This window comes from Triplophysa dalaica, chromosome 2 (assembly GCF_015846415.1).
Source record: "Triplophysa dalaica isolate WHDGS20190420 chromosome 2, ASM1584641v1, whole genome shotgun sequence".
NCBI classification, from domain to species: domain Eukaryota; kingdom Metazoa; phylum Chordata; class Actinopteri; order Cypriniformes; family Nemacheilidae; genus Triplophysa; species Triplophysa dalaica.
Window position 1 is genome coordinate 4993312 of NC_079543.1, and position 27997 is coordinate 5021308.

Consider the following 27997-nt stretch of genomic DNA (forward strand, 5'->3'; position numbering starts at 1 on the left):
CTGGATACTATCCGTCCTAATAGTAATCGAAAGTGGAATTATGTCCCAAATCGTAGCATGTTGATAATAGTATTCCAAAGATTCCCGGATGGTCTACTAATTCCGGTAGAAATTTGAAGTGCAGAACGATGGACACTCTAACGGCTAATAAAACCAACAACACACGGCGAGATGGCGGAGCTAAGTGACGCTCCACTGCATCAATAAAATTAAATAGCAGATGCTTCACTGAATTAATAAACATTACATAAGAAATAATGAATGAATAGATACTTAAATGCAAAGAAGAGTTGTATTTTGATGCTTGTGACTATTAATGATCACAGTGTCATCTAGGCAACAACGGCCACTTTCATTTTGAGTTAGTATGTCTCAGTACGTGCATGTAGTCTTGCTATGCGCTAAAATGTATATTCTTTTCTATAACAAAAACCGGACATACTTTTAGAGCACAGTATAAGTAGGCGAATAAGAAGGCAGCAAGAGAGTTTTGAGAGAGCTCACTGTTTTCCTCTGTGAGGTAACATCCAGCGTAGTAATAAGAGGAGAACTGGAGTAAATAACACGGTGTGGAGGCTTTTGGCAAGCAGTTTCTTGTTCTTTCTTCAGAGAGTGCCAGGAGTGAATTAATGAGAGAAAAGTGGTTTTGTGCTCTCTCTCTCTCTCTCTCTCTTAATATATTTTATTACACAGCTCGTTTGAGTGCTTGGTTCTGATTGGCCAGTAGCGACATTTGCACATTCGTTATTCCCAGATATCAACCTCTCAAAACTAATAACACACGGTAACCCGGATGCATCAAATCATTTTCACAGGTTTTTTTTGACCAGTTTAATATAAATATGTCTTATATTAACATATATGACGTTATATTTACAAACGATTAAACCAAATTGTTTGCTCGTGACATTTGAATGTTGTTTCTTACCTCAAAACCGAAAGAAACCAGCTTTTCCTCACAGAAGGTCTACATTTGGTAAAAATTAGCTAATAAGTATTTCAAATATAAATATTTTTTCTCATGTGGCAAGTACACGTCTTATAAGCAGGATAATATGCAAGCACCCGGCTGTTATTGTGGCCGTAACTATTTGTAGGTGTATTGTTATCGTGATATATTTTCACGCTTATCATTCTATCATCGTTCATTTATAACCATTGTGACTCGCAAGGCAAAATTTTAAACGAGTGCTGAATTTTTTGCGATATTATCATATGTGTAGAATTAACACGGTATTGATCATCATGATATTTAAAATCAGGGTTATTGACTCTGAATTGAACCAAACTGAGAAATCATTTTGTAGAACTCTCAGAAGGACGAAATGAATGTTTATGTTAAAGAAACACGCACATAATTATTGAACGACCTCTTTCTGTTTACAGAAAGTTAAGTCAGTTTGACCTGTAAGTGGCGCACAAGTATTCCAAAGATTAGTGTCTCAGTATGTGTGCGCGTGTGTAATTAGCAGAGCAGAAGGGGATTTGTGCTAAAACTCCCCCTCCCCTCTCTTCCGCTCTTCCCCTCTCCTCTGCAAGAATATGCATCCATTTGTTGCATCGGCATGCGTGAATGCCGGGACTATTCCTCTACAAACAGAAGACCCGAGATGGCTCTGCATGTAGCATTGCGTCTGCTGTATCTCTGACACTGGAAGCCCTCTGAGACCACAACCGGACTGCTATTAACCTTCTCAGCGTTTGCTTAGATCCGATCATCCTGGCTTTGGATTTTATGGGTCTCGCTTAGTTCAGGTCAGAATCGATTCAGAATTGGCTTGGAACGAATGCCGGACAATCAGGACGGGTTCCGAGAGGTCGGCCCGAGCTGCGACTGGTTGGGACTGGTTTGGATGAATAAAGGGTCGGTCTTAAATGTCCCTGCACGAGTTTCTTCGGGAGGGCCAGGACGCCCCGCAGCGGATCCTGTCTCGACTGACCCAGCTTCTCTACAACCTATCAGCTACTGTCTTACAGGGGGTCCCATTCTCTCCTTTCACAAGCTTCAGCCGCAAGAGCTCGTGGAAGGACTGGAACGGTGAGAGAATGAAGATCAGCTTTTGTATTAGATACGGAGAGTTAGAGAAGAGGGGGCTAGTTGGTTTCCAAGTGAAGTTTTGCTGAAGAATAGATGTTGTTCGTCATTATTGTGTTGGAGTGCAAGTCATTTGTTTTTAGTGTCATTTATTTGCAGCAAAAAGCCATACAAATTTATGAATGTTTCTTGCCTTCGACAATCTCATATCAAAATTTTTATTTGTTTTATTTAAAACAACAGATATACAGTTCAGAAATCAGACAGATCGTGTGGCGAATTGAGGTAGAGGACATTTTATAACAATTTTTTTTACTTGAATTCACCTACTGTATATTTTTGGAGACTTTATTTGTTTAGGTTTAATAAAATAATACAAAAAATTAACTTTCATATTTAAAATATGTATTGCAACCAAAAAATATATAATTTTCTAATCTAATATTTTTTTAGACCACTGTATTTGAAGGGTTTTCTTTTTACGTTTCTTATATTTACATTTATGCATTTGGCAGACGCTTTCATCCAAAGTGACTTATATTGGATTGTACTTTACATTTCTTTCTGACTATGTGCAATCCCCTGGGATCGAACCCAAGACCTTGGCGTTGCTAACGCCATGCTTTAACCACTGAGCTTCAGGAAAGCTTAACCCATGTTTTAGCATTTTACAGTGGAACGGTTTATGGATACAAAAATAAATACATTTTAATATGTAAATGTACAAAATCACAGTTGAATATGTTTGAATATTTTGCAGGATAAAGCAAGAATACTGATATATAGAAACAGTTTTTTTACAAGTGTGTTTGTGAGGTTCAGAGGTGGTTTCCTCTTGGGATCTCTCGCATCATTAAGATGCATGTGGATGGCCCAATGCCCAGATCACAGCGACACACATCCTCCCGCTCTCTCTCACACACACACACACTTTGTGCTTAAATTTGAGCTTTCGTTGGTTCACTAAACCATCGCGTTTCAGACTTCGACTGGTGTATTTACGGAACACACATGGCATAATCACGTCACACACACACTGGTAATAAGCTGAACAAGTGCCTCCGCGCACAAGTGTTAGCACACAGTGAAGAGAAAAGAGAATAGACACACAGAGGATACGCACAACTTGCGACAGTAACTCTGGTGGAGAGCAGATGTCTGAAGTAGGAAAATGTGAGTAAATCTCTGACGTTAAGCCTCTCTGACGCTCTTTCTCGCTCTGAACGGATCGGTGCTTAAGTCTCAGTGTGTTTGTGTGTGTATTTGGACTTTGATGTTTGACTTGCTGTGTTTAATATGAAGTCAAGTTCAGCATCACTGTCATGTTACTCTCTGGTTTCACATCAACATTACGCAAAACAAGTTTATTAGACTTGTTATCTGGATTTAATATGGATTATCAGGCATATTCAGATTTGTGATATTAAATAGTTACATTTTTAAATGCCTCTCTGCACTTTTTATTTTAATCATTATTTGTGAGGACATTTATGGTCATTTTTACACTGAATTCCCAATATTTTTATATATAGAACATTATATTGCAAAAGGTTAACATATTTAAGCCCCCTCGTGTGCAGGCTATTGGAACGATGGTAAAATAAACAAATAATCCAAGATCTAACCAGAATAACACAAAAATGTTTTCAATTTTGCTAATTTTATGATATAAGCAAAACATTTTACAATGTTGACCAATGTAGTAAAATTCAACTAAATGTACGTCTGTGGCACTGTTTACATTTTTTACAAAGTTACAAAGCAACTTGAATGATAATGTACAGATATTTTGGGTTCAATCATAAATTATATATTTCAATCAGATAGTTTGAATTTCCTTTATCAGACAAATTATTCTGTATGGTAGATTGTGATTTTGTGATAAATGAAGCTTTACATTGCATTATAAATCATGGCCATCTGGATGTCTCCAGTCGGTTGTGTGGCTTTATTAGAATGGAGTCTGGTAATGGTTAACTTCACCTGTAGAGTCCAGTGGTTCACTTGAGGTCAAAGTATAAAAGACTGCGGCTGGGAGCCTGTGGAGCTCTGCTGGATCCGTTTTTGTGTGTATGTTTGCTGTGCGAAGAAAATCCTGATAGCTAGAAATGGAAATGTGCTGTTTCCTCTCCAGACCTGATGGGAGGAACAAAACCAGATACGTGCAGACCCCACGATCAGGTAAATGACCTATGAGACCTCGAAATGACCTTGAAATATCATGACCTTCTGGGATCGGATTGAATCACTTTGGTGGTCAACGCTAATAATGATATGAAATTGAACCAGATTATTTATTCTCCGTTGTATTTGTTTTTCTTAAACAGTTAGATTAAATGGAGCGAAATGGAGAATCCATTTGCATGAACTCAGTAATCTCACCGTTGATTTCAAACAATTCCTGAGATTTATTCTCACTGTGGACCATCTGAATGTTTTCTTTTCTTCTCAAAATGTATAAAACACAATTCAGGGAACTGAGTTGTGAAAGAGCAACCTGTGAGCTATACCTTTTCTTCTTGAATAGATGCTGGTCGTTATAAGTCTAAATACATCTGTAAATCTTCTGATAAATCTGGCGGTCCTGATATTGCCTTATGCTGGCAGATCATAGGTGTGACGTAAAACAGATGAGCTTCTGTGAGTGAACTTCGAATGTGTGTGTGCCGAGAGGCTTTGTTGTGGGGCGTCGCCTGCGTTAGAAATGGGCGTGACTGAAAACAACGTCATGACAGCAACACTCACCTGAGAGAGAGAGGAAGAGATTGTTAGTGATAAAGTTGGAGTGTAAAAAGGACGAGGGAGTGAACATGTAACCGTAAACGAGAGAAGGTGAAATTTGAGACACACTGGTGCAGGGGAAGCTGAGAGTAAGGGAAGATGCTGATGGAGGAGCGGAGGGAGAACATCTGGCCCCTGGAGGACCTCGGGAGCTTGGTGAAGATAACTTTAAAAGAAATGGAGAGTTTCTACAGGTTCACTGTGTCTTGCGATGAGCTGAACTGTAAGTTCTGTAAATTCCTCAATGCAAACAAGTCAGTGTTTTGTCTGGTTTGCCAGAAAAATTATTTTCCTTAAAGGATAGTTCACCCAGAAACAAAATTCTATTATTGTTTATTCACCCTTGTGTGGTTTAAAACCTGTATATGACTCTCAACTGTGGAACACAAAAGAAGCTATTTTGAGAAATGGTTTTGAGTCCACACAATGGAAGTCAACGGGTGTCAGTGTTGTTTTACCAACGTTCATCAAAATATCTTCTTTTGTGTTCTGAACAAGACATGCAGTCATACAGGTTTGACATGAGGATGAGCAAATGATTAAAGAAGTTTTGTTTATTGAACTGAAGATGTTTTCTCTGGAAATAGGTTGTAAGATTCTTTTTAATCTTTTGTTTGTTTTGCCACATGGTAAGATGGTTTACCCTTTAAAAACATACCGGACCTTTTTTTAACCTGAATTTTGTACCATGTTATCAAAGTAACATTGCAGTTTAAAATGGAGGATTTTGTAAGGTGTCTTGCACCCTTCAGAGTGCCCACTTTCAAGTGAAGCATCAGCCCAACGTTTCCAACCTAATTAGACACACCTGTCTCCCTGTTCCTCCGTGGGTGTGGTCGTGCAGCATGTGCTCCTCACCTTCTCTGTGTTGCTGGAGAGTTTTGCATACGTTTTACGCACCCAAAATCTAACAAGGAACGACTCTTCCGTACCGCCCATGTGTCAGTGAAACGGTAGGAGGACACGAGAAAATGTCTTTATTTGCCTATGGAGTTGGTGAGGTTTGTTTGGAGGTTAGGAGGATGCAGTGCACAAGGGAGGGTTGATTTTAAACTGATCTCAACTGCATGCTTAGTTTATGATTTATTTATTTAGGATCATCTCTTCTGGTTTCATGAAGACTGACCTTCGGTCTGTTAACACATGTTTAAACAGAATCAGCCATTTTGGCTCTGGGGTCCTATAGTGTGTGTCTGTGGAGTGCTATGGTTTCTGGCACATGGGGATGGATGTGCTGGATGAACGTGTGTTTATTCACACCGGTGGTGTTGAGAGACTGAACCTATGGTTTCATCCCTCATGTGGGCTAAAGTATGTAAACTGACTGCCAGTAAACATCCTTTGTAAAAAAAATTGTACTTTGTGCATTCTATTCTTTTACCGTATAGGAGCTTAATGCTGGACTTCAATTTACAGGCAGACATTGTATTTATCTGAAACATTGAAAGATTCGTTTATCCAAAAATGAAAGTTCTGCCATCATTGTTTACGTGAATCCACATGACGGTCTGTGGTGGACAAAAGCAGAAATGTAAGATTTCATATATTGTACTGGTCAGGTTTATTCCAGCCAAAAATGTTAAAGGGAAACTTCACCCAAAAAAAAAAAAAATTCTGTCATCATTTACTCGCCTTCAAGTTGTTCCAAATTTGTATAAATTTCTGATGAACACAGAAGAAAGATATTTGGAAGAATGCACATGACTTCTAATTTGTTCTGTGGTGAGTAAAGCAGAAATGTACGATTTTGAGTATAGTCATTGTAATTTTTTTATACATTTGAACTATTTTTAACGCAGTTAAACTTTTAAAGAAGGAATCTGAAATCATCCATTAAAATATGTAAAATTCCAAAAAACTATTCAGTCTAGGGCTGTCACGATACAGATATTCGCAGCATGGTTTTTGTTGCAGAACAACATTTCGGGGCTGATATTATCATGGTATTTTATTTTATATAAATGATGCCATCATTGAAATTCATCTCTGTGTTTCTTCTTTTCTTTGATCATCAAATCACATAATATAAGTGTATTGAGGCAGAGAGAGAGAGTTTTTAACCGCTGTAACGTTTAAAGCAACATTTTGAATGGATGCTGAATAGTTTACGAAATTAAGATATGTGTACAATTAACATAATATCTATAATCTTGGTTTTTAATATCTTGATTATTGTCAATACTAGGATTCACAAGTATCGTGAATTCGGTCACAAATCAGTTACTTACAACTCTTGTGAAATTGAAGAGATTTGGATATATTTTGTAAATGACTTCAATAAAAAGATAAAGATATGTCAGAATATAATTGATATGGATGCATTTTATGATACCTTTGCCTTTACTCTGTCGAAATATATCAAGATTGTATTTTCACAGAACGTTCTTGATTTTCTGTAGGATGATTTTCTGTAGGAAACAGTAAATCACAAAAATTACTTTACAGGGTTTTACAGACTGCATCACAATTTTGTAATTGCATGCAAAAGAGCGACCAGAACAATTCAGTTTAAAGGAAAGAAAAAGATGCTGAATGAGTTTAAAGTCGCCGTAACTCAGACAGTTTCTGCATATCTCATGTTAATCTTGAGTACTTGCAGAATAGTATCGTACCCTTCAAATTTAAAATAGAGTCTTTAGTTTGATCACATTCATATAAGACAGATACAGCTGTACGATTATTTCCAAAAACATATGACGCGTGCAGGGGTGCCATGTGTTGTTGGGATGGAGGAAGCGGTTCTTAAGCATGTGCGAACCCATTGCCAACAAAACACAGACATCAGTATCACTTCCTGCAAGTGGTACCGCTCCATCTATCAGTTTCAAACGATCTCCAAATCCAGCGTTTTTTTTCTGGGAGCGTTGTCCAATAAGGTACTGAGAAACGTTGTTACGAAACGGATTTTCATGTTCGAAAAAAAACTTTCCGAAACTTATACGAATGCTGGGGGAGTGTATCGAGCACAGAAATGCTGCGTCATACGTCCAACTAGTTTTTTGACGGATGAGAAGCCAGCATGTTTAACAATGTAAATAACACTGTTGCGTCATGACCTGACATGACAATTTTCAATCTCAATTTTTTAGCTGCAATATACTATATACAGAAGGACTACAAATAGCTTTGGACATGTGAAAAATCTTTTTTTTTTCCATCTGTCTGTGATCGAGCGTTAAGCAGCTATTAAATTTATTTGCTCTTAGTAAAGGAGTGCTCTTGCTGAGTTATATACTCAGCAATGCTTCTTGTATGCTGACTCTAAAGTTGACTCAAGAAAATCTCTCATGATGGCAGAATTCTACTTGGATGACAGGGCTGACATTCAACAACTCAACATTTTATTATAGAGTTTTTAGAGATCACAACATTCAAATTGCTGTTTTGTGTTCATTCATTTGAACCTTTTAAATAAAATAATGTCTCTTGAAAGTTTATCCTTATCTCCAAATGACTGAATCCATTTTTGCAACCTAATGAGAATTGAAAATACAGAAATGTTTTGTGAACTTTCTGATATTGTTCATTAAGCCTTCTCATACTGGATACTACTGTTAGTATAGAATACTTTCCCTGTCAGCATAATATAAACTTAATATAATATAAACTTCCATCGTTTTCTCTGTTGTATGTACTTAAGCCATCAACTTGTAGTTTCTCATCGTGGTTGTTTGCTATGAGTAAACATCTGCCCTTCAAACACACAGCATACTTAGGTCTGTAAAAACAGTCCATGCTGTAATGTAAAGTAATAGTACTCAAGCGAATCTCTTGCTTTGGAATTGTTGGTTCACATTTGTATTCATACAGACTACGGCTGACTTCCATTTTTATTTTTGCATACAAACTTAAATAGATGAATATTTTTAGAGGATATAATTAAAATGGTTGGCTTGGGATTTGGAGTGTCCCATTATGTGTGTTTGAATGGTCATCACTTTGTCACTTCTGCATTTGTGTCTCTTCCTCTTGTGTTGTGTGTGTGAGATGTTGACAATGACCTTCTTCCGGTTTTACAGTTCCTTTTACCATGTGCTGTGTTTGGTTTGGAAGAATAATGTTGAACTGTTCTGCTATGCTCCATGCCCATTTGTGTTTGTGCCCAATATTGTCAAAGCAATATTAAACCTGCAACAGTTGTATTAAAGGGATAGTTCACCAAAAAATGAAAATTCTGTTATCATTAACTCACCCCCAGGAATATCTTCCTTCGTGTTTAGCAGAACAAAGAAATTTATACAAGTTTGGAACAACTTGAGGGTGAGCAAATGATGACAAAATTTAAATTTTTGTGATAACTATTCGTTTAATATTTGACATTTGATATGCATCTTTGCTTACTGGCACTATAAAATTAAAGTTCTGGATACGATATTGCAGATAGCTTGGAGACAACTTTTGACTTTTTACAGTTCATCAACACAAGGCCTGCGATTAATCGTATTAAAAATAAAAGTTTGTGTCTACGTAACATGTATATCTGTATACTCTGCATATTAATTTTGTATTTATAAACGCATACATGTATTAAGAAAAATATAAAAATCAATAAATGTTAATATACAATTAAAATAATATATAAATATAAAATTAAGCTGGGGCGATATATCGTGTGATTCATATACTCAGTTTTTCAACGAATTACGGTTAAATGCCGCCACATCCGAAAGCCAGATGGCACTCTTGCGCAGAAACTCAGAAAATGGGACACAGAAGAAGAACGATTTACACACGCTTGCGCTGCATCTGAAATTGCATACTGTGACAGTACATACTTAATTTGAATAAGTACCAACCTGTCGGCCATTAAAACAGTACGTTCTATATATTATGAGTGGGAGTAGTACATTTCGGACAGTGTTGGGAGTAATGCGTTACAAAAGTAATGTATTACAGTAACGCATTACTTTTTGCTGTAATGCAGTAATGTAAGGCATTACTAGTCAATTTTCAGTAATATTTCACTCGGTACATGTTCAGTAACGCTTCCGTTACAACAAACTTTTCGCCTGCGGGTTCTTCCGGCTGCCAAATATCATGTTTGAGCAGCGCTATACGCAGTCTAGAACAACTTAAACGCGTGCTTGTACACATTATACCTATACAATACATTTAACCATGCTTATTCGTAAGAAAGTTTTTGCATGTCTTACGAAGAGAAAAAAAGTTTCTCGTCCATTTTCCTGATTGGCCTAGAGCACACATGGGATCTTTTTTAAAGGGCCACTCCACCCAAAAATAAAAATTCTGTTATGGATTACTCGCCCTCTAGTTGTTCCAAACCTGTATAAATGTCTTTGTTTGGTTGAACACAAAGATATTTGGTAGAATGTTAGCAAATGAAAATTCTTTGACATCATTGACTACCATTGCAGCAAAGATTATATTGGTAGTCAAAGGTGACCTAGAATTGTTTGCTTTCCTAAATCTCCCAAAGCATATTTTGAGTTCATCAGAAAAAAATATATTCGGCACTTATTTTGGTGAAAGTAACTCAAACGTAATACAGGAGTCATGAAACAATGCTGAGACAGTGATATTGTTAGGTATGGGATTACTTTTAAATAACAAGTAATCTGTAATGTATTGCGGTTTGGAAGTATCTTGCACAACAATGATTTCGGACATACTAGCTGTGTCTAGTCTCTTAAGGCTGCGTCCTACAGAGGTCACATTACGAAGGCTGCTACGTCATCGAGGCTGTCTCGTTTCATAAAATCAGGCAGGACTCTACAGAGGCACCCTTCAAATGTGACCTAATTTGACAGGAATTCGGAGGATACATGAGTTGTATCCTTCGTTGCTAGAGATTATCAACAATTCTTTGCGTCGGCCAAGGTCTATTATTTGAATAAACGGCAACCGCTGCACATTCAATAAAATATGTAGTGTTCAAATGTTAACAGTTTATAATTTGTGTCACATTTTTTTTATCTTAGCAGGCATATGTAGTAAATAGGTTTACAAGTGTTAAGTGATTTTTAAACGTTTTGAAACAGAAAGGCTTATTTCTTTAACTCTTTTGGTATTGTTTGGGGTAAGAAAGCAACCAACATTTTAACTTTTAAATCATGTTGAAATCATTTTAATTAATTTGACAGGTGTGCGAGTGCAACGTGTTTTCATAGCAACGGGGTACTTCCTGTTTCCTTTTCTGCCAGTATGTCCTATGAAGGATGTCTCGTTTAATTCTAAATTGAGAATGCTCCGTATACCGCATCCTTTAGAGCATTATACCTATGGAGGACACAAGGACGCAGCCTTACGAAACGAGTTACAGCTACTGTGTGTCATGTGACCCATATGCTCTTTGACCTATGCTGTATTAACAACAACCTATAACTGCGTGTTGATAAGAAAAATAATGTAACGAGCTAGGCGGGACAAGAGCCGTGAGGGAACAACACGAGGCTGGTGACGCGAGTGATAATGAGTGTCAGCTGGCCTCGCATCTCCCACAGAGAAGATCAGAGGCATAAAAGGACAAGCGACAGGAGTGTACGACAAGAGAAGTCCAGGCCTGGATTTTACGTTAGATTTTATTATGTTTGCGTGGCCATTTTTCTTTACTTTCGTTTTGTTGTTTATTTTATTTTATTAAAAGTTGTTAAATGTACGCCGGTTCCCGCCTCCTTCTTCCTTACTGTAAACATTGTTACACATAATTTAGTAACGAGAAATTCATTTATTGACACTTGCATTAAAAAACAACGTCTGCCTTAAAGTTTTCCGCTTTATTTATTTGATTTACTTTTGAAATTTGACCGTTGCACAGCTCCTGTGGCATCATGGGATGGAGAAGTGTCCATTTGATCCACACTCACGAATCTCTGAGGAAGTAGACCATCCGGGTGTTTTTTTGCATACTGGAGTTTCGGACATACTCATTTTCGCCTACTATGTAATATCAAAGTAGGCGATTTCGGACACAGCGACAGTTCCAGGAAATGCCAATAGTCTGATTTCAGTCCGCTGCCATTTTGAAATCGAAAACAAGGCAGAGGTGGGAAGAAAACCGGAAGGGCAGATAGACTATAATGGTTTGGACTACCATCTGGTGTCTGACATGAATAAACAAATGATGCGTTTAGAAACAACGTTAGATTGGCTGTTTGTGCTTGAATGAAACCCGTTTATGTCACTTTAACATTGCAGCAATATTGTTATTTTTAAGCTGTCAGCATGTGTGAACAGGAGGATGAACTTGCTGCCCAGACGCTGTGGTTTAGTGTTTGGCTGTGTTGATTAAATCTGGGTGATAAAGGGGGTGTGGTGAGTAAAATGTCCCCAGAGCACAGCTGACCGCTTCGGCTAACTGCCATCCAGACATCCCCCCACAAACACACAGATCAGAGACGTGACAGTCTGGACCTAATGTAGGTTAATGATGGAAGATTGTCCGACTGGCATGACAGACTGTCCGGAGAGAGAAAGCAAAAGAGCAAGGGTTAACTACCAAACAGTTTAGTGTGTTATTCAAAGGAAATCTCTCATCTTGTGACTGACCGTTTTATTACTTCTCTTCTCATCTTGGGGATTTTTTATCATCTTAAATACAAACCTCACCCCTTGTTTTCTACATAGACCGCAGGGGATGTCCATGTACTGTTGTTGTTGTAATAAACCAGACACGTTGTCATGATTATATCCTGTGTGGCTGTAGAGGGGGTGCTTTCATGTCTATCTGTGTTCCTGGGACTTCAGCCACTGTTGTTTTTATCGGAAAACTATCTTTTGTCTTTCAGTCCTTATTCAACCCTGTATCCTGTACACACATAGAATGATAAACACCACAACATGCTGTTTGTGCATGAAAAATCAAACACAGTGTCTATGAATATTATCTTTTGTTTTGTTTGCTTTGCTTTCCACCTTTTTATGGATAATCTTTAAGTTTTAAAAAGATGTCAAAAGGTTGTTGTGATTTGAGGCCGCTGTCGCTTGTATCTTCTGAAACGGAACATTGTTGTATTCTCGGTGGACTGAGGGTTTGATTGGTTGGTGAATATTTATAGATGTGCTGCTCTGACCAAACCCATGCAAATACCCACCACAGAGTTAAGGATGCTGATCACATGACAAGCGCTGTGCGTGTGTGTTTGTATGGTACAAAATGTGACATTCTCTACCAGAATCACCCAACTGAACATGCTGATGGGTCAGATGACCAATAGGATGATAAATGTTTCGCAAATCACACATGAACTCTCAAGTAGTTGATATTTCATTCTTGTGCAATCACATCAGCTGTTTCATTCTTCTGCATTCCTCAAAACGTCTGTTTTACCGTACATCTCTTGTGTGCATGAGGCACGGCAGAAACCTATTTTGCATACTGATCTCAGGCCAGACCAGCCCTTCAGCTTGTATTGCTTTTGGTTCCGAATGAGTTGTGGAAACTGACCTAAGAACAGTGAAAACCGTGTTTACGGCATTTAAAGAGTTACAGGAAAATGACAATTTCCTCATAAGATACAAAGAATCATGTGCTCTGCTAAAAGGAATTGTGACTCGGACACTATTTAACGTAGAATACATTTTTAAAATCAAGACACGTATGGTTAAAAATAAACAAATAATTACTGAGTAAGTACCAGAGTTATTATAGTTTAGTTTAGTTTTAAAGTAATTGTATTATTTTTGTTTTCAGTGTTCAATTTAAGTTTAATTTCTAGCAATTTTGTTGTGTGCTTTCATCACTTTATTATTTATTTGTTTATTATATTACTATATAAGTATTTTTAAATTTTGTAAATTTTTATTTTCTGCTAATAATGTTACATCCCATAGCTTAAAGCGAGCGTAACGCACAGGTTTTCTGCCAATCTCTTATTAATCTTGAGTACCTATAGAGTAGTATTGCATATGTGGTATCTCCGAAGAGAATTTAGTTTGATCACATTTATAAAAGATAGATACTGCTTTACAATTGTTTTCACGAAGGCCTTGAGATTTTTTTTCCGTCAAGGGTACAAAAAGATCCATCAATGACGGAGAATTTTCGGTTACTGCAACCCCTGATCAAACTGGATGAGCGATTAGTGGAAAATAGAATACCAAAATGATAATGTATTTCAACCAGGTCTGCGTTCAGCACCAACAATACATTGCAAAACATTTTTTAAGCCGAATCGGTGGTGCGATTAATCATACTGTTGTGATGAACTATGGCAGCTGAGAAGGCCATTCTTTGTGTTCTTTTTGAGATTTTCGGAGCCTGATGAAATCGTTATAAACGCGTGTTGAGTACTGCAAAATACCTTTCTTCTAATATCTCCAATTGTTGCGTATACCGAGCTGCAGAGGACACATTTGAACGACTTAACTTGGTCCCATTGTGCGAGCTGTCTATTTAATACCGTGTGGGTTATATACATGTTGCTCCTGATTGGGCTGATGTTCTTGACACACCCACCAAACAAGAGAAAACGTATCTGAAACCCTGCTGCACACCATTGCAAACCGTTTCCAGGAAATGTGTCGTTCAAGACGGAAACCGTAGCAAAACGTTGCACTCCGTTTTGAGAGGCCCCAGGTCTCTATCATTAGTCAAAAAATGGGATAGCTCTGCAACCACACACGTGCTATTGGTAGAGCCAGTGAGTCTAGGATGCTCCAATAAATAGAGCTGGGTTGTTTCTGTTTTCTAATGATATAGGATTTATGTTTGTTCACTGGGTTTGTCACCATTACAAGGACAAACAGAGTTTATAACTGCATCCTGTGTTGATCATCAGATCTCCTTGTATGTTACATCACTTATACACAGTCCTGTTGGCTTAGTGCATGAATCATGGGTTTCATATTCTGCTGAAAGAGGAAGTTTGACCCAAGTTACAAAAATGGATTGCTGTGCAGTTGCTGTATGTGAGATAGCCTTATGCATCCTGTCCAACAGGACACCAGATATATCCGAATGAACAGACCATGAGTCTATTTTTACTCTCGTCCAGCTGAGCAGACAGTACTGATGTGTGATCAGATTTATGATTTCATTTATTGTCGTTTTATGGACCAGTTGTTTATTATTTCTTAAGAGACTGAACACCTGCTGATGTGTAAATGCAATATCGCTCGAGTAGGAGTGTGATATTTATGACATGACTATTAGAGCGATTATTGCATTGAAACAACAGTTCAATGGCAAAAGTTTGTAGACAAATCAAAAACAACAATGGTGTGTCTTTAAAGCCCTACGATTTTTAAAGGAACTGGGGAACTACTTTGTTCCTCCACAAATTTTAATTGCATTATTATTTCATATTGCATTATAACGTGAAAATAAACCTAAATAAAAAAAATTTGTCCCTAGACTTTGAAACAATTGAGAGGTTTATTGTTTTATACAGATAATCAGAACCAAGGTTATTTTAGTTTACTAAAATTAAACTTTGAAAACATTTCTGTTCGTTGAGATTAAATAAAATATTGACCAAAAAATTTATGAAAAAACTTAACTAAATAAAATGTTTTAATGTTACTATAAAAATAAACTGAAATAAGTTTTAAGCACTAAAATTATAATAATAAACAAAAACTATGACTATTTACTACTGTAACTGTCATTAAAATATAAAAGTAAAATTAATTAATCTTACATAGAAACTTATACAATGACAGAAGCATATACCAAAATTTCTAAAAGTTCAAATAAAATTATCATTACAAAAACAATTACAAATAAAAGCTAATTAAGAATACTTACAAATCTATAATATCTCTGATAAGAATTAATTTCAAATTTCAATTTTATTATTCTAGTTCATCTATCTGTACTCTGTCTAGCCCAGAGGAACATCCTCACTGGCTTAATGTTACTAATGGCCACAGAAAGGGTTCATTGTATATGTCTTTTCTAAAAGTGAAGCCCAGCCTCTCTTAAATAATCTCTAGTGTGTGAATGTCTGGGAGAGGGTATATGTAGACGGACACAAGATCTTAGATGAGAGGGCCAGGGGATTTCCAGCAATGCGTGTCTCTAGAACTTGACCTGCATTTTAATGTCCTCCCGTTGTGTAGTGACCTTCAGGCTGTGAGAGAGCCTCGAGGTGACGATTACATATCACACACACGTCACAGTGAAAGTATAGCTTCCTAGACACACCGTAAACCTATCTGCGATTTAAAAATAATCTCACGTAAAGCACTACAGATGACATGCGATGTGTCACATCAGAAAGTAAATACAGTTTTTAAAATAGCAAAGATATATTTAGGAATGCTTTTCACTTTAAAGTTAGTCTTTGTGATTTTCTTTTTTGATATCATTATCAACATCTAATATTGATGTCTCTCTCTCTCTCTCTCTCTCTCTCTCTCTCTCTCTCTGTCTCACACTCTGTCTCTCTCTCTCTCTCTCTCTCTCTCTCTCTCCTTCCCTCCCTCCCTCTATCTCTCTCTCTCTCTCTCTCTCCCTCCCTCTCCCTCTATCTCCCCCTCCCTCTATCTCCCCCTCCCTCTCTCTCTCTCTCCCTGTCCCTCACTCTCTCTCCCTCTCTCTCTCTCTCTCTCTCTCTCTCTTTCTCTCTCTATCTCGCTTTTAAGTTCCATCAAAGGCTTTAAAGAACTAAAGAGCTGCACAAACTCTAGCCACAAACAGGTGGTCCTGTGTGCGTGTGTGTGTTATTTTCCCAGAGTCTTTGTCAACGCAGAATACAGGCATATAGCTCCATTCACCGTGTTCCTATGGAATGCTGCAGATCTCCCTGACGCTAGAAACGTTTCTCTGTTATAAAAGTGACTGTGTATTGACGTGTGTGGCATTCCTGCAGCTTCCATTTCTGACAGAACATTTCATACTGAAAGTAGGAAAATACCAAGATGAAAATACTAAGTAATGTTTTGTTCGCTATAAAAAAACTATTTCTTAGTATGTTTGTCTTGTTTTCCAGTTCAAATATCAAAATATTTTTAAATCATAATATATTAAGTGTTATGTTCTGAAAAAGAGAGCAAAGTGAAGTGAGTTTATTCTAGAAGCCAAATAAAATCTTGAAATCTAAAATAAAGATATCAAGCTTAATTTAGGTTGTTTTCTTTACTCGTTGCATTGTTTTCTCGTGTTTAAAACTGACTTTAATCTTTAAAACTTACCAAAACCGACTAAATTTTAATTAGGGCTGTACAATTAATCGAAAAACTAATTACTATTAGGGGTAAAATAATTACATAATCGCCAAAAGTCTTAATTAAAGCTGTCCATGTGTTTCATGTGTGATTCCTTAGTGTGTTTGTGCACCGAGTACAGTGGCAAAACAGACCTAAGTCCTTCGTTTTTGTTTTCTTTACCAACAACATAACTCCCGTAATTATTTCTTTTTACATTATATTATTTAGTTTTGGATGTTTATAAAGAGAATATGGCATGCAGCGCCTTCCCAGAAAGTTAGAAAACATTTCAAAGCTTCAATATAAAATCTATTAATCGAAAAAAATGATCGCAATTACAATATCGAGGTGAATAATTGACAATTATGATTTTGGTCATAAGCGTGCAGCCCTAATTTTGATTCATTTTTAATCATTTCTATTATATATAGATTTTTTTACTTCAGAAAACAAGATGTAATGTCTTTGCTTCAAGTAAATGCACCTTATATCCTAAATGCACTTTTCACAATATTGCTTAACTATAGCTGCTTTGATACAATGCAAATACAGGCAAAAAATACAAATGTGAGAATGATATATCGTGGTGTTGAACAAAACAAGTGCACTGGAATTAACCAACAGCAAAAGCATTTTTTTTTTTTAAATAAAATCATATAAACAATATATAAAAAGATTGACACAACAAAAATACTTAGAGATTTTTGCCTAAGCAACACATTTTCATCCTAGATGTTCAAGGAATATTGTGGACAACTGTGTTTTCTATGCTCCGCCTCTCAGTCCAGCCTTTTATTTTCATTGGCTGTCTATTATTAATCCTGGAAGAGAGAATTGGTCCCATGTCACACACTCTCTCTCTCCTCAAACCTGTTAGAGGCAGGGCGATTAGGAAGTGTGTGTGCGTGTGCAAGAGCTTATCCTCTACCCCCACACCCCCCTCCCGTCCACAGCAACATAACTGCATTCTGGTGTGAGCAGCCGCCTCAGGGCTTTACCTCTCTCCAACTCTTCTGTCGGTTACCTGCACACGTGTATGTGTGTGTGTGTATATGTGTGTGTTAGTGCAGCGAGGCGTGTAACCTGATACCGGGAGAATTTGTGTGTCCGCCTGCCCGTGTGTCGCGAGATGTGGATATGTGAAACACACTGACGGACGGTTTCGGCTGTGTAATGAACGGCGGCTTGCGCGAGTCCTGCCGGAGGATGAAGAGACCTCCGAGATAAGGGCACCTGAGACGGGAGAGTGCCAATGATGAGCGGGATGGAGCTCAACAGAATGTCGCTGCTCTGCCACAAGATCACCAGACTGTGGCTACAGCTTAAACTGATGACAGGTAGGGGACACGTCTGGGTGTAGAAAGGTACATCTGTTGAATTGGTTTAAAAGCGTCATGTTTAAAGTGCCATTGGTAGTGTCTTCATAATTCCTGATGGGATTGATGTTTATGATACCGTGCGCAACATCTCTTGCTGTTTTGTGCTGTATGATGATATTGGCTTACTAGGGTCAAACTTTTGCCCACAATTCCTTACCCAGCTGAAAGCAAAGTCCAGGCTAAGTTTAAATGAAAACACGCTCATTTAGTTTCTGTGAGATCGTGAGAGGCATATCAGTTGCTGGGTCAACGGCTGGTAACTCTGTCCGTGTTCATTGGTTGCCTCGGTTTGGGTCCAAGCCAAATTCCCAAACCCGCTTGGACTGGTCCCAAATGTGTAGTTTTCCATTCAAAGCTTTGCTTCAGAAAACTTGAAAGTCAAAACAATGGGGTTAAATTCGGACTAAAGTCCATATCCGAAAGTTGACTTCAATGTTCTTGCAAGCAGCCGCACATCAGAAATGATTTGCTTATTGAGTTTCGATTGTGGCATTCTGAGCGCGAGGCTGACCTCAGGCTGTATTATAAACACTGAAGTTTTCAGTTTAGACTAGTGTAAATGGAGATGTTTTGACACGTAGTTATGTTGGGTGCAGATGTGCGCCAGGTTTGATGTTTGTTTTCGATCACTTTTGGCTAAGCGTACTGAGATCAGTGCTATTGAAGGCAATGTCAAACTGGCACAGACAGATACCTGATCTCCGTAGGGTGTTCTTTTCACCGTTTGTAGGGTGGCGTCCAGGAACACGCTGTCTGTCCTTCGACATGTTTATGTGAGTTGTGACTGAATGAAAATTGTGAGTCTGCGATTGTGTTTTTGTTTCCGTTTTCTGTTTGCAAGCAAGTTTAGAGAAAGTTCTTATGATGTAGCCATATTTTGAGCTATCCCTTAGTAATGGGATAGCTCAATTGGCAGATCATTGTGTTAGCAACGCAAAGTTGTGGGATTGATTCCAAAGCAACGCACATACACACGATGAAAAAAGTATACTTTAATTGGAATGTAACTGGATGCTTTTTCTGATAAAAGTGTCTGCAAGATGCAAAAATGTAAATTTTTTGGAACAAAATGTGAGCCTGTGTGAGCAAAACTTGCTGTTGTGATGCAGGTGGTGTTGTAGGTGGTTGCTAGGGTGTTGCTATGTAGTTACAAGTGTGTTCTGGAGGATTTGGGGGGTTTTGCTGTTGTAAATGGTTTTGAGGTGGTTTCGTGCCTTCAGTCAGAAATGCTAAACGCTGATTCTCCATCATGATTTTTTGCACCCATCCAGTGTAAAAACTAAATACTTTTTTGTAATTTCAAAAAATTGATTGCTTATCTATTGTGTGGTAATCTAGTCTGTGCGACACGCTTTCCGTGTTAAAACTGGAAAATGAATTAGTTAATTGCATTTATCGAGTAAACTTTTTTTTTTTTATTCTTTTGTGAAGAAAACAAAACATGCATCAAACTCAACATCAATCATTTGGTCATAGTAAATAAGAAAAGTCAGTTTTACACACATTTCAATTAGAGATTTGACAAAAAAGTAATTATATAGGTCCACTAGACTTCCAAGCACTTAATAACAAAACATAAACATTATACAATGGTTTAAGTGATCTGTACAATCATTTTTTTCAGTAATAGCACACATTTCTTCTCTAAACCCACACTATTTATGCAATCGTTGATGTTTTGGCACAAATGTTGCAAGATGAGTTCCATGCCCATCTTTATTATACTTTATAAAGTAAGTGGTTTCTGTTTGACTTCACAATTCCACTTGTATGTCTTAAAGCACTGTTGCCTGTGATTTCGCTTCAGTTTTGATCGAGTTGTTGTGTAGTGTGGTCATCGTCTCATGTGGCCCACAGCTGTGGTTTAACTGGGCATCATGTCCAGAAACCTTTTACCCACAAATATCACCAGGGAGAGAGAAAATAGAAACCATAAAACTATACCCGGTGATCATACTCCATCTGTAACCCGCTGCATTGAAGACTGTCATTCACAACTGAATGTTCTGAGAGTATTTAAAGACCTCTGTGGTCTCCAGCGTTTCTGTGAGTTCACTTTGAAGCACACAGTGATCTGATATACAACAATGACATTGTTAAAGGGACGGACACTGGAATGTTGAGAATCTGACCCATTTGTTTCTGGTATGGGGGGCTGTGAGGGTACAGTCCTGTATGTTTTTGGGGTATTTTTACAGCTTAGCAGATGGAGATTCTGTTAAGTACAGATATAAAAGCAAATGTTATTATCTGGTAACGCACACACAGCTGCCCATTTTGTCAGCAGTTGGTCTGATTCTATAATTTATATGGTGATGGGTACACACACACACACACACACACACACACACACACACACACTGAAGAAAGCGTCATCATGACACTCAACCATGTGCACTGGTAATGAACCATTTGGGACAAAACCTGTTAAGTTGTTTGTGCATTATGAATGTGGAAATAATGAGCGGTTTGCTGCTTTGTGTAAAACGTGTGCGTGTGTGCGCATGAGTGTGTGTAATGGTACTGTATTTGTCCAATAATTGAAGTCTAGTGCTGCTGTTTGATCTTAATGCTGCTTTACAACTATTGCTACCTTGTTATCCATAGCAACCATGCCCTGTAGTTAAAGTCAGCATGAAACAGAAGTCCCGATTGTCTTTTTTTTCCGTATTGTGACGTAAACCCAAGTGAAACGACTTCTGAAATGAGAAAAAAATGTAGGGCGGGACTTGATTTCATCCACCGACGACTGATTGGATTGTTAAAAGGTTTAAGATTTGAACACGAGTTTGCAATCTTTCAGTCATAATAGCCCCACCCTTGGCCATTCCACGTGAACAGAAGTGATGAGTGGTCGTATCGAGAGTGGGAGGAGGTTGATGTTTTTTGATTAAAGATTATAAGTGCAAAGGAATTCTAAAAATATAATGATGTGCACGAACAAATCATTTATAATAAATACTTCACCACTGTGTATAACAATTTGAATCATCATTTTGAATTTCATGCCGACTTAAATGTTCTGACTCAAAAAGTCATTAGAAGAGTACAATTAACTCATCGTTGTGTTGTTTTAAACCGGTATGACTTTATTCAATCTCAAAAGAAGATTTTTAGCAGAATGTTCACATTGTTTTGTCTATATAATGAAAGCACACAAAAAATATATATTTTGTTTTCCAGACGTTTCCATAAATCCTAAAACAAATTTCAAAATGGAGAGTCTTCAGAGGTGTATAAAGACCTAACATACTGAAGCGTAATGTTTTTATTACCTTAGAATGAGCTGTTTCTATCTACATACACAGCGGGTCCCCTTACATGGAATTCTCCATGTTGTTTCTACAGTGGCCCTAAGTGGACAAACTGCTCTACAGAGTGTGTTTCTTAAATGCGTTATATCATTCAGCAATGAAGCGAAAACGTGACAACATCTTAGTTCTGTGTCAGCAACCGTAGTGCTTCGAAAGGGAGGGGTGGAGTGAGCCGTTGGTTGCAATTCACAACCTCACCGCTACATGCCGCTAAAGTTCATAACATGTTATTTTTCCTTTGAAGCATCTCAGACAGTGTTGATTGTCAATACTATGACAAAGTATATGGTACGAAATGCTTGAATCTTGCATTCCAACCCCCCACATAGTTCACAAATTCCTACGAGATGAAAATCGTGTCAAACTCTGGCTAAATTCATCTGATTAACATGTTCGACTATTGTTCTTCGAAATTCATAGGATGTTAATAAAACCATTACACCGCATTCTATGAACAGTAAAGCATTTAGTCATCATGACAATCACATGTGCCTTTGATTCTCATGACCAAGATGTCATGCCAGTTGCGTGTGTGTTAATGACTCACACAATTTACCGTGTTGCTGTAATGGCCTGTAACATGCTGGCGTGTGTTTAACCCGGGCTGGTCTCTTTGTAGTTCAAACAGGCCTGGACAAGATACAACCAAAGAGGTCTTTAACAAAAACTCAACCGTGTGTTTAACATGAGCTGCCTGCGCTGACATGAAAAATACAGAGCATGTTTTCCTTGGATGTTAATATTGTGTGTGTTCTTGATGCTGTGTAATACTGATGTTTTAAGCACTGTAGCCAACATTCTCCTGTAAATAATGCAAACATTGGACACACGCTCCGACACAAAGAAAACATGCTGTCCTTGTTCTCCTGCACCAGCAAACAGACATCCAGGAGAGGTGAGATCTCATGTAGGTTCACAATTGTTTAGACATACTGTATGGACTGCAGTCTAAAACTGTGATTTATGTCAGATTATTCTTAAGATGCATTTTAGGGGCTAGGAAGAGACGGGAGAATAATTGGATAGAGACAGGGGAGTGGGACCGGCACCGGCAAAGAACTCTGATCGGGCCGCAAGTGCATGTCGGTGCACTAACCATGTGGCTATTAGCACTGACATGTCAGATATTTTTACGTTTATTTGTTTATAAGTATCAAAAGGAATGGGGAATAAATGTATTTGCTGGATTTTGTGACTTGTAAATTTATTCAAATTTCATCTATAGTCCAACTCGGTCTTACTACTGATGTTATTGATAAACTCATATTTAATGACAATGTTTTATCCATCTTTTTCCTCAAAAATTGTATCGGTTGAGATTGTCAATAACATACTTTATTGTTACTTTGATGAAAATGTAATGGGATCTTTAGTGTTGCAGAAAGTCTCAAATCGTTGCTTTTTTGTTGTAACAAAAACACATTCAACTTCCTTTTTTAAAATGCTTTTTAAAAAGTGATGACAAGCTACATTGTAGCATCTAAACAAAAACAGTGCTTTTAGTGAGACGTTTCTTTTGCAGTTTGTCTTCTGTAAGAGAGCATTTGACAAAGAAGTTTCCCGAAAGGAAGATGAATCTTGCTTTGCTGGCATCTTTTAGGCCACTATCCAAACCGCGAGAGCTTGAATCACATTGAGGAAACCGGTCACGGCTCAACCCATCTGAGTGCCATTAAAAATGGAAAGCCCTGTAAAGAATACTCGTCTATCCGTTGAGCAGCATTAAAATGAGAGCGTTCGTCCCTCCCCCGTTCTTTCTGAATACCAGCACCCTGTTTCTCCGACGCTGGGCCGCTTTGTGAACGCGCGGTTGGCGTTGTTGGCGACGGCGTGGGGCCCGGGGCGGTTTCTATAGCTTTGCTATTGGTGCTTTGGTTTTGCGGATGTGTGCGAGAGTGCTTTGTGTTGAACGGAGGCTCTGTGCTGTAGCTTTGTTGATTAAACATCAAGAGATGCGGCGGTGAATGAAACAGTGGAAAACTGGAGGGTTTTGTTTCTCACGAGCCCAGCTGAGGTGACAGTGACAGGACTCAACGTGTCTCCCATCAACACTCTGTTATTATGTGGCGTAAAGCATTAGGGTAAATAAATGAAGAATCACATTTGGTGATGTGATGGGATACAATAAAATCACTCCTTTATTAGGATTGTTTTGCCTTATTAGATTGATGAACTAAATGCTTAGTGTATGCATGTTTTATGACTGTTATACAGGATTTTAAAGTACTGGATTCTGATTGGTTGATGTGGTATTCGGGCTCTGCTATACACAATAAATAAAACAAAGTGTTAATAGATGATTCACATCATATCTGTGTATATAATTGCAAAGCAACTACAAATACATTCTGTTGTTGTAAATGGCTTTTGTTGATATTTCAGTGACATGCACTTAAAGGAGTAGTAAGCAAAAAAAGTTTTCAATTACTCACCAATAAGTTGTCCAAACATGTACGAATGTCTTTGTTTTTATGAATACAAAGAAAGATATTTGGAAAATGTTAGCAGCTGATATTTCTGGGACATCATTGGGAGATCATTGACCAGCATAGAAGAAATGATTGTATGTTTTTTTTGTTTTGTCTAAATATTAAGGAAGGTAAACATTTCAAGGGCACCTTTGACTACCATTTGAATTTTTCCTACAATGGTAGTCACAGTGGCGTAGAGGCGTGGTCCCCTTTACCATATAATCAAGTTGATGGACTTCATGCAGTTCAAAATCACTTAACTTACCAGTGATATGCCACTTACTAGACAAAATTAATTTTGTGGCTAAACTATTGGACAACTTGCATGTGGCCTCGTGACATACGGTTATGCATTAACAATGAGCTGTTGCTGCCTATGAAACCTAAACTATTTGAAGATTTTATGTACCTACAATATAAGCAACATATATTCTAAATGCCACTAGGTACATTGTCTTAAAAAAATAAATTGGATTGGATTCACCGTTTCTCCTCACAAACAGGTCCGTTGCAGACATTTAACCACCAAACGCAAATCACAGAACCATATAAGGAGACTTAACATGCTAACACACATGCTTTTATTAAATGTTTAAATCGTTCATTATTTCATTGACAAATGTACAAATGACTTATGTCCATAAGTAAATAATTTTTTGTCAGTGTAAAGGCCTATGTAAAAAGAAGTTATAACGTTTAAGGATAAATGCCACAAAATTTTACGCAGTTAATGTATTATATCATTTTATTTGCCAATTGGCATTAAAATCTTCCCCATGTGAATGAACGTCTATTTATTAAAAATCAACAAATAAAAATTTTGTTTGTTAGGCTATAACATTATTGTCATTAAACATGTATAAAATATGATCTTTGAATTAAACCAACGCGTCTAGGACAGCGGTGGACTTCTGCGTAGTGCATACAACGACTTTCTTATTGGAGAGTTGAGTAGGCTGTAGCAGGCTTGATTATTAAATATATTTAGAGGAACTTCGGCTAATTTAAAATCCGTCACAAGAAGAATACCGCGAGATAATGACAATGTACACAATAAAAAATTCTTCCAAATATCTTTCTCTTTCATCATCAGAAGATAGAAATTTATACACATTTTGAACAACTCGGAGTTGAGTAAATGATGACAGAATTTTCATTTTGGGGTGAAGTATCACTTTAAGGGCCAAAAAAATCACAATGCAAAGCCAACATTTCACAACTGTCCGATCAGAAAAACAAATGACAAACGTCAGAAATGAGAATTTCTAAGGACAACACAATGTGTCTATTTGTTGGCTGAACCTCACAGGCTCGGTCTCTGAGGTCACGTGTTAGTCGCTGATCTGGGACAAATGATCCTGACCTCACCTTAATCTTAAACCTGATAAAGTTGACAGCAGGTTTGCTCTGGAATCAGTCCAGCAAGACCTTTACCACCAGAACGCACAACAGCTGTCTATGTACTAGGGTAGATTTAGGATAAACCGATTTCTCTACACCTGCGCTGAGGTGTTGGAAACAGTGTTAAAACCAGATGCCGTCTTCTGATCGCTGATGTCAGGGTATACGCCAGTGAGAATGCTGTGATTTCACATTGAAAGTCTCCCTTGTTTTTGTTCCTCTTGTTAAATGTATTTGATACTCTAAATCTAAAGATTTTGAGGAATGTTGGGGCTTTATTTACAGAGTACAAACAATGTTATTGAACTCCACATAATTGAAACTTAATAACAGGGTGATAGGCTGGATTGTTTTTTCTGTAACGCTGTTGTGAGTATTGCGTCACCGTCCGGCGGGCATCAAAAAGCCATTTTCTTTTGCTTTTCAAACAAGAGCCTCCTGTGTGATGTTTCCTGGGTGAGTAGATTAAATTAACATGCCAATTTTTGCAGATGATGTACAAGTCATCCCGGTTTTTGATGGTAATGTTAGTTTTGACATCAAGAGCTGCAATATTGCATATTGACGTCAGTCTTACCCTCGTTCATGAGTAATCAAATCAGACAAATACAGACCCCAAGGAAAAACATCTGTCGTAAAATTTACACAGAATGGGTATTATATCAAACGTTTCATAAGCGTTGACACTTTCTTCTGTGGATCACAAAATGAAGATATTTTGAGAAATGTCTCTGTGGTTTTGCATCCATATAATTGAAATCAATTAGGGTTCTTCAAAATATCTTCTTTAGTGTTCTCCGGAGGAAACGTTTCATTTTCAAATATTCATTTTGGGGTGAACTGTCCCTTTAAGAGATTTCAATAGGTTTCAGTAACAGCAGGAAAGTGTCTGGATAAAGTGTGGGTGTGTTTTTAACTTCTGTCCAATGAGTTCAGTCTTTACTGATAGGCACCTTGCCAGTTGGAAGTCAGGATGAATACGTTAACAGATTTGTGCGGCCGTGTGCCTATTTTTGACTTTAGTCATACTAGCTACGTGTTTAGAGTCTGACCCACTCCATGACAAAACATCCGATTAAAATGTCACATCTACAGATCTATAGTCAGATTCTGAGAAAGAAGGATCTCACCTCACCAGCGGTGATGTAGAGCCTCCAAAGCTGCTTATATTAATCCATCATCTCCTGATGCACAGAGAAAATCATATTGTTTATTGCTCTCTAAAGCCTTTTTTTATTTTATAGAATTTTTATTGAAAATATGTGGAATTTAAGTAACACATTATTTGTAGTTTTAACTCCGTGTGATCTTGGTTGATTGTGTGTTAGATAAAAGGCACAAAACAAGGTTAAAAGTGACACAAAATGACACGTCCTTAACTAGAGACAGAAATGTGTTACTTGGGAACAGAATGTGTTGTTATTAACACAACCGTTGTTGTGTTGTTTTATCATCAGAAGCAAAGAAGACAGAGACAGTAAGGCAGAAAACGAAAGTAAATAAAATCTGTATAAAAATATACAATTCCCAAAAAACTAAAGAAAAAAAAGATGTATTAACAAGCATATATCAATATCACCGTTCACAACAAACACACAAAATAATACAGAATACATTTGTAACAAACTGATTTTTTGAAAGAAAATGTGACTTAAATGTATTAAGTGCTTATTTAATGAAGTAATTTGGTTAGACTTTATCATAAATAGTCACAGCTAAGAGTGTAGCATGCTCTCGCTGCACCTACTGTAGCGACACTGGACAAAACCATCTGTACTGTAATCCAGAAACTTAACCGGATTAAGAACGTGATGTGGGATTCTGGCATCTGACTGTGTGTATAAAACTGTGTGTTTGTGGAGATGTATATCAGTACAAATTTTTCTTCTATCTTCATAGGAAATATATTGTGCTGAATACTAACTTGGTCTCTCTTTTTTGTGTGTGTGTTTTAGATGAGATTATGCTGCAGGAGAGTAGTCCTCTGTGCGCTGCAGACATCAGCCCTGATCTCAGGAAACAGTTCGCCTTCCTGTCAGGTGAGTCTGCTTTACTGTCAATCCCACAATCCTTTGCCACTAAAGACCCCCATGAACCCATTCATACATATTGTCACTCCTTACACAGTCTACCGTCGAGATGTGTGTTACCGTTTCACATTTACTCATTTATTCAAGCAAGCACAAGGTCTAGTGTATGGAAAAAATTATATCCCACATTTAGGATAGTGTATAACAATATAATGAGTTTAACGTGTTTGGGGTGCTGTTTGACATGTGAGCCGACGGTCAAACACCCAGCAGCGATTATTATTTATAAATGTCTGCTTTCACTACGTCAATGACCGATGGAACAAAAGTCATTCACATCCACAGATATGCATGCTTGCATAGACGCCTACTACACAACTCTCTCCGGTCCCCGTAAATAACCCAGTTAGGACCCGGCTCAGGTTGCCCGGGATGATGCCTGACTGGAGGAAGCCTGTTAATAATTCAGTGTTGCCAT

General features: G+C 37.7%; 1 protein-coding gene across 7 annotated transcripts in view; it reads left to right on the plus strand.

Moving 5' to 3' along the window:
* Positions 1-1589: 1589 nt before the first annotated feature.
* Positions 1590-27997, plus strand: part of mcf2la (mcf.2 cell line derived transforming sequence-like a) — a 55335-nt gene continuing 28927 nt past the window's right edge. For 3 of the 7 annotated variants that reach the window (XM_056771685.1, XM_056771697.1, XM_056771691.1), the window contains exons 1-2: positions 1590-2038; positions 27445-27528. In XM_056771685.1, coding sequence (XP_056627663.1) covers positions 1876-2038; positions 27445-27528 — 247 coding nt within the window. In that variant the 5' untranslated portion in view covers positions 1590-1875. Of the gene's footprint in view, positions 2039-2956; positions 3209-4071; positions 4217-17852; positions 18262-27444; positions 27529-27997 lie in introns of those variants that run through there. The other 4 variants (XM_056771727.1, XM_056771718.1, XM_056771711.1 and 1 more) reach the window with 4 other exon arrangements.